General features: G+C 31.6%; 1 protein-coding gene across 1 annotated transcript; it reads right to left on the bottom strand.

The window, feature by feature from the left end:
* Positions 1-323: 323 nt before the first annotated feature.
* LOC142621680 (transcription factor bHLH35) lies at positions 324-6,559 on the bottom strand. Its single transcript, XM_075795017.1, has 5 exons — positions 6,208-6,559; positions 5,944-6,106; positions 5,501-5,734; positions 5,180-5,350; positions 324-714 (listed from the first exon to the last, which is right to left on the bottom strand). Exons 1-5 carry the CDS (start codon positions 6,288-6,290, stop codon positions 625-627), a joined length of 741 nt encoding a protein of 246 aa, XP_075651132.1. The 5' UTR covers positions 6,291-6,559; the 3' UTR covers positions 324-624.
* Between the last annotated feature and the right edge of the window lie 1,564 nt (positions 6,560-8,123).

Here is an 8,123-nt window from a genome sequence, read left to right as displayed (position 1 = left end):
AAAAAGTGGTAGGTTCCATTAAACATCATTAATGCACTGATTAGAAAAAATTATTAGGTTGATGCAACAAGCTCTTTCTCAAAAAAAAGTTGATGCAACAAGCTTCTAGATCTTGGATTTAGGTTTTTTTCAACTTTCAAAAATAAAATTATCATCCTCAAAGAAAATGGCATTCTCTTACTTATGGTAAAGAAAATAAAACTGGAAAAAAAAAATTGATGATAATGAACATTTGATATGTAGACATTTCCTAAATTCTAAAATGGATTCCAATTATTTGACTCGTTGAAGGTTGAACTAATTTCATATGATTCGAAAAGCAATGTGAAACGGCAAACAAAATTTTATTTCCAGGATACTTCAAAAGGCAACTTTAATCGGACAAGAAGATATTCTAGCATTGAAAAACAAGTTGACAACATATAATTATTTCAGATGGTGGAGTTAACTAAAAACTATGTAGCTTTCCCTTAAGAAACAACACCAAAGACTCTTCATCAAGGAAAAAATTGATTAAATTTAAAACCCCAACAAAGAGTGGAACTAAATCTTCATGAAAACATGAAAAAGCCATAGTGACCAAACATCCCACCAACAGAGGATTCACGCTTCAGTCCCACGTCATTAGATGCTCATAGGGCTTTGTGGATCATTGAGAGCCGCAATAGCTGTTTCGATCCTTATCTTCAAATGATCTTTCTCCTCCTCATCTGCCTGCAAAACATATAGAATGTTACAGCAAATAGCAATGAGAGCTCTACTTCTCAAATTACATCAAGTGGGGGGAAAAAAGCGCTATATTAAGTCACTGGCCGTCATATATGTGCCTTGTGCACATCATGAATATCACTTTGTTCTTGAATTAGTTCTCGACCGCTGTATTTATCTGGTAAAGATAGAATAGTACGGATTAGAGCACCAGCATTTTCTTTTGGAAGCATTTCAGGTAGTGGATTCAGTCCTTGATTGACGTGGCTTTTACGCCCAAGACATAACCACACATGAGCATTGCCTAGTAGAGTTACAATGGTTCTATTTGGTACAAAATTTTCAAAGGATTGATTACTCCTTTCATCAAATCTTCGAAAAGGGAAGGGATTGTGTTTTGTGGGTGCAAATTGAGAAAAAATTATTTAGTACTCGCAGTATACGATATGATTCTTCACATAAATGATGAACCCCACAACTAATTTAATTTGTCGAACCAACTATTATGTAAGAATAGGAAATACCAAATCGATGAACTTTTGGAATACTGAATTTTTACTAGCGTGAGGACCACCAAGATGAAGAAGATTCAAGAAGTAAAAGAGCGACATGAAAACCAAATCCTAAGAACAAAATATTTCGAGTTGAATATTTTATAATAGTTGCAGTGCTTGGAAGATGTCGGCCATTAACCTTATTTTAGACTTTAAAAAAAAAAAACTCTAGCTGTGGAACAATAATTGATTGATAATAGTTTTTTTCCCCTTAATTTTGAGTTGATTATGAAAGTACTAGAACATTTGGACAGAAACGAGAAAATGACCACAATAAAAACTGGTTCTTATCCGTGGATAAACGGGAAGAACAAAATGTGCAACCAAAACCTTAAAAAATTTCATTTTAGAATCATAACTAGTACCGATTGACAAGTAACATAATCTATTTTATTGAATTGACCACCATTAGAAAAATTTTCAGATCTGCTTTGCAAGTTGCAACCAACAAAACAATAGAAACATGATGATATGAAACTCAAAGAATTAAAAATTGAGGAACACCGAATTTTCGGCTTCATTCATGAATAGAAAAGCTTAGTTGTTTTCCATTAAAAAAAAATGGAGAAGCTTAGTTTTTTTTTTTTTTTTGTCAGCTATTTCTTTTTTGTGGTAATAAAAAACTGAAGCTATTCTTAAACCTTCTTCCAGATAAGGAATTGACTCTATCACCCTAGGGTTTTTTTATTTTTGTTTTCATGTAATTATTCTTTGATAATTTTACTAAAAGTTTTACTGCAGAGAAGTGCTGAAACTTTTGGTGACCACTCCATTATAAGGTATCAAATAAATTTTGGTCTCTTCTGTCACTAAAATCCAAAGGTCTCTGTTACCTAACCAACTATACTTAACAACTTGTGAGTATACAATGCGTAATATATAGTAAATACTTACAGGCTACTAATTCAAAATGCAAAGAAAGTAAACGTGACTAATTAAAAGACCTAGCTAGCTCCAAACTAACAGTGATGGATAATTAAAGATCGTGGGAATTGTGTTTTTGATGAAATCACGTGGGAAATGTATATCAAAATGGAAACACGTGCAAATATTCAATTTTGCCACGAGATTTGCAAAAGAATTTCGTTCCTTTGGGTTCAAGCTTCAAGGAAACAAAAATGGCATTGGCAGCACTCGGGATTTGATTTGCGGGAAACTTTGACCCATAAGGGAAACATGTTAGTATTTGGTATTCAAAATTCAAGCACTAGTAGAGAGTCATGGAAGTGGAACCCAGTGATGTTGCATAGTGGGAGACGACACGACAGACATATGCATGTGATGTTGCTTTCAAAATGGCGGACCAATTTCTTTAATTCATGGATCTACTCCAGTTTTATTCACCCAAATACTATAAGCTACAAGCTCATACAACAACACTACTCGATCGGCCACTGTTTTACTGAATCCATCTCATTAAACTTTTGTTTTTCTTTTTTCATGACCACGCAAAAATAACAATAATTGTTTAGGTTTTCTTTCTATTGCTTCAATTTTTGTCTTTCATCAATCTATATAAATAATAGAACTCCTACCCTACTCTCTAAAACAACCGATGTCAATACCTAAAAAGTAGGAGTTCTGCTACAATCACAGAATGATACTTAACTTGGCTCCGTTTATCCAAAAACAGATAATTCACTTAATTGGCTCCACTATAATAATACAAAAGCAAAATGGATGTGTGAAAATTTGGATACAAAATTGTGTTGTAAAATGTTTTCAGATGCTATAACAGTCTAAACCAAATCCTACTAATTAGACCAGGCCCATTAAGGAAACCCAATTAATACTAGATTAGAAATTTAATTAGGGTCTATTGAAATCTTCCATTTAATTTAACCCATTTTAAATCAATCTTCAATTCATGAAAAAAGGAAAATCTAATTGGATGATGGCATGATACATGAATCCACAAAAAAAGAAAAAAAGAAATTAAGTGGACAGACAAATGATGATAGTGTCATTTTATTTTTTTAAACAAGATTTCAACTTAAGATGTATATATAGTGCCAACTGCCAACCCTATCCAGATGTATCCACTCTTCTACAAGCACGACTCAAGCATGTCCTTAGTTTCTTGTCTCGAATTGGAAAACAATGTCTAGTGATTTCGATAGCAATCTAATCCAACTCAAATAAAAAACTAAAAAATAAATAAATAAAGACTAGGAAAAAGAATCTAGCTAGCATGAGTACTTATTGTGTCTTTAATTATGCCACATTTAAATTCACAGAAAAGAATGGAAATTCATTAGGATCCAATTAGCCCCAAGTATTTCCTGGGTCTCAGTCACACCGAAGCTAATGGGAAGGGAGAGGAGACTATTGGTTTTTATTTAATCGGGAGGATGAGAGAGGAGAGTTGAATATCAGAAGATTTAAAACCAATATATAAACTATAACTATTTACGAGGAGCCTATCTAACACTTCCGGAAACTGTAAATATACAAATAAATAAAGCGTATGTAACGTAGGATTCATTTGTGGTTAAAGTAGCTATCTTTATCTTATCTTATGGGGTCCTTCCCTCAGAATCTGGATTACACAACTCATCATTTCCCTAAAATACCATATCACAATCACATAATGGATGATCCACTTTATTAAAGTGTGGTCTATCAGTTTTCAATCCCATAGACCCCACACTTTCAGCTGTTTCATTTCTTTTCCTATCTCTCTGCGTAATATACTAATATTCCCTAATCAAACAATTAATTGATCAAACTAACACAAGGTATCCAACCACTACTATTGTCAATTATTCTTGTTCTCTTAGAAAAACACATAGATAGATCATAAACCTAAACATTAAATATTATTACAATATTTGATTTCGTTAATACAATTCTAGCTGCCAATCCACCTTTTATGATATTTTTAATAAGAAAAATGTTATGTTTATGACATTTTCATAATAAGTTCAATACGACATATTATTATTAGTTGTTATTAGTATGAAAAAAAAAAAATTAGTGGTGGGTTAAATTGAAACCAATAACAATTTACCATTTAGAATTTGTTATAAATGTTTTGGGAAAATGTTTTAGGCATATCACCTCTCTATTTTAAAAAAGGCATCTAGCATTTGAATTTTTGTCATCCACTTACAATGTCTTTTAATTTTTTTTTTTTTTTTAAAAAACCACAATAACAATAACAACTATAATGAAATTTATAACTAAACTTGGTTGCATCTTTACTTTCTTAGAGGACGTTTAATATTTAATATAGTAACGAACCCCATGTTCCCCCAGGTTATCGATTATACCTCTAATTAGGTACATATATGGTCATTAATCTTTAATTTCTATTTAAAAAGTAACGGTAGACATTAAAATTTATTAGAAATGTATGATTAAAAACAAACATTAAGCATATTATAATGAATGAAACATAAACAGAAACATTAAGAATAAATTTTTTACAGATGTGTACTATTTTCATTTTTTTCATAAAAAAAATAGAGATATCAGAATTTTTCATTCTCTTGTAATTTTAAATAATCTTACACTATTTAATAAATTTTTATTATATTAATATTTTAAAAGTTCCAATATATGTTCTTTAAATTTATAACACACAAGTTAAATTTCAAGCTAATCAATTGTATGTTATTTACTATTTAATTTATAAACTAACTTTTTATACATATATATAATTTCAAATTAAAAATTAAAACATTTTATAGATTAAATAATGATTAATTTAAATATGAAAAATATAAAAAGAAAATATGATTTAATAACAGGTTCGTAAAAATTCGCATTCTATAAAAAGAATTCTTAAAAGGTATCACGCTTGCGTTGATAGCAAATCACTAGTTTGTTATGCTAAATTTTCAAAATGTGGAATATTAAGAGAGAGAGAGAGAGAGAGAGAGAGAAAAAGTTAAAAGCAAGGAAAAGGGACTAACCTCCACGAAGACTGTTTTGACGAGCCTCCCAGAAAAAGCGGTGATGTTTGCAGTAATAATTTTGAGCTTTAAAGATTCAAAGACCTCACAAAGTTTCACCATCGTATCTGTCCTTTTACTACATGTTAGACTCACCACCACAGTTTTCTCTCCCATGTAAGTAGCTCTGAGCTGCACCCCATTAATTATTTTGACCAAAAGTATCAATAACAATATATATCAAATCCAAAGTTTAATTATTTACTAGTATAAATAAAGAACACGTTTTGTCTTTATGCGAATATGAGAGAGAGAGAGAGAGAGAGAGGGAGTTGTACTCACTTCTAGGACTTCAATAGGGGAAATTCTTGAACCCCCAGAATCATAAAATTGGTCAGTTTTCTTTTTCTTTGATCTCAACAAGACAGGTAACTCCTGCTCATCAAAGTCATAACCGGGATTTTTCTTCAATTTCCCGGATTCAAGCTCCATTATCTCAGCTTGGATTCTTTTTTCTTGGTCATGTAGCTCTTGGATATAGTCAATTGCGTCCTTGATTATTGATGCCTTATCCATCTATATACAAATGTCAACCAAAGGATGGAAATAAATAAAATTACAGAAGAAAATGGTGCACATTAGCAAAGTGGTAAACCGATCGATGATCATAATTATTATTGCCAGTGCACGATAGCACACATAAGAACTACTAGTTTTAATTAATTAATTAATTAAAGTAGAGTGCATGTGTACGTGTAGTTTAATTAATGGATGGAGGTACTGACCTTGCTAATATTGGGGACCACCGCTCTAAGTGCAAACAGTCTTTCATTCAGCTTCTTCCTCCTATTCCTCTCTGACACAATGTTCTTTGAAGCTGCCGATGATGCTGCCCCATCTGGTGAGCTCGAATCATAGTACCCAGAAAAAGCCTCATCCAATCCCCAACTGCCATATCAAAATTAATTAATTGTTGCTAGTTTTGAATTTGAAATTGAACGAGCAAAAAACACACAGATAGCTACAGTATAGATGGATAGATAAGATACCTATCAAGCTCTTCAGTTTGGAGGAACATATTGGTTTCCCAATAATGTTTGTATTGTTTATATTCTTCACTCATATTCTCCATATATGGCTTTGTGTTGTTGTGGGAGGATCGAATACAACAAGTAGTATTAATAGAAGGAAGGGGAGAGTGGGAATGATTAATTATGATGCTTTCTTGAAATGGAGGTTTCTAGGCTAATTTTTTTTTTTTTTTTCTTTTCTTTTCTTTTCTTTGGTGAGCTCTAAATTGGGCATTTATAGTTGGAAGGAGACTGGGTTTTTTTAGTTCCACGTGGGAAAGGCAAACCCCAAATCAAATGTTCTTCTTTCTATGTTTAATTGTTGCTTCCTGGAAAGATCATTAACCGTCCATTTGAGTCTGAGATGTAAAACATTTTGGTCTACAAGGCCGCGTAAAGACATTTTTACCAAAGAATAATATATATATATATATATATATATTTGTTCCAACACGCCTAGTGTGGAGCGTGTGTTGTACGATCCTAATAATTGGATTTGGGGTTGCTTTCAACTTCTTCTTTTCTTTCGATATGGTTGTTGGGTGAAATCAGCAAAAAAGGTGAGTGCTACACACGCTGTTGCCTGAGACTTCGTATTGTCTTTATAACAAACTTATATGCATTTCAATGGATAGGGGTGCTTAATTGTTTTTCTAAGCCGCAAATTTGTCGAATCAGGGCCGTTGCTTTAGCATCTTATATCTTATATAAATATTACCTCGCTCCAAGCTAAGATGCTTCGCAGTTTGCTCACTGTAAATAGGAGTTTTTTTTTTTTTTTTTTGGATGAATAATATGAGTTGTTCTGTTTTATGGTCGGAGACACAGCAATGAAATACTCGTTGATGACCCAGACAAAAAGTTAAAAAAGAGGATCAAAGTTTTGTAGTTCTACCAATTTCAATGGTCATTCATAAAGTATTGCATCTCATACACTATTATGGATTTCTAAGGGCTGTTTGTTTAATCATCTCAAACTCATATTTTTACATTTTAAATAACATTACACATATTTTTACACTTTTTCACTCACACGTATTTTAAAAAATTACAAAAATCTCACCTCAAACTACTCTACCAAACGGCCCCTGGCCCTGGCCTTTTATCTATCAAATTATCAACAAAAAAAAAACACAAAATTCATTAGGGCCTAACAATATTTTTCTTAAAAACAAATTTTCAACATAATAGACCTTGACAACGTTATAACTATTTTAATAATTAACTATAAAATGAAAATAATTTATAAGAATTATAAAAGAGATGTTGGATATATATATATATATAATTGAAGGTTATTACGACACTGTAACGTTAGCCTAAACTTATTATAGACCGGTTGAAACATATGGACTTTTTTATTATTATTTTAAATCCAATTACAATAATATTGAAAAAATGTTTTAATACAAAAATATACATATTAATATAATGGTGGAAATGTTTTTCTTTTTATTTTATCCACAAACTAAAATGGGTTCCCTTTTATCCATTCCAAAAAATCACATATATATATTTGATAGCGATTCGAAAAAAAGAAGCGCATGTTTTTTCTTTTCTTGGGGTAGGGGTAGGGGTCGGGGGAGGGGGAGGGGTAGGGGGGCTCGGAAGGATAATTTTATAGAAAATTACTCAGAACAATAACATTATGGGTGCAATACATATTAGAATATAAATAGTATTCTTTATGGAAGTGAAAGATGAATATATATCTTAAGTATTACATTTTGTGTTCCACCAATCACAATTTGTCATGTGTGTTTTTTTTTTTTTTTTTCATTTTAATCTTTGGCTATTTTATATGAAAGTTAAACAAATATATGGCAAGTTGTGAACAAAAGTCTCTAAAAGATGTGTTGTCAAACCGTCGCCCATTGTTAGATACTAGTACCCTA

Source organism: Castanea sativa, chromosome 1 (genome assembly GCF_040712315.1).
Source record: "Castanea sativa cultivar Marrone di Chiusa Pesio chromosome 1, ASM4071231v1".
Taxonomy (NCBI): Eukaryota; Viridiplantae; Streptophyta; class Magnoliopsida; order Fagales; family Fagaceae; genus Castanea; species Castanea sativa.
The sequence above is the reverse complement of the archived record's forward strand: the minus strand, read 5'-3'. Positions and strand labels throughout refer to the sequence as shown.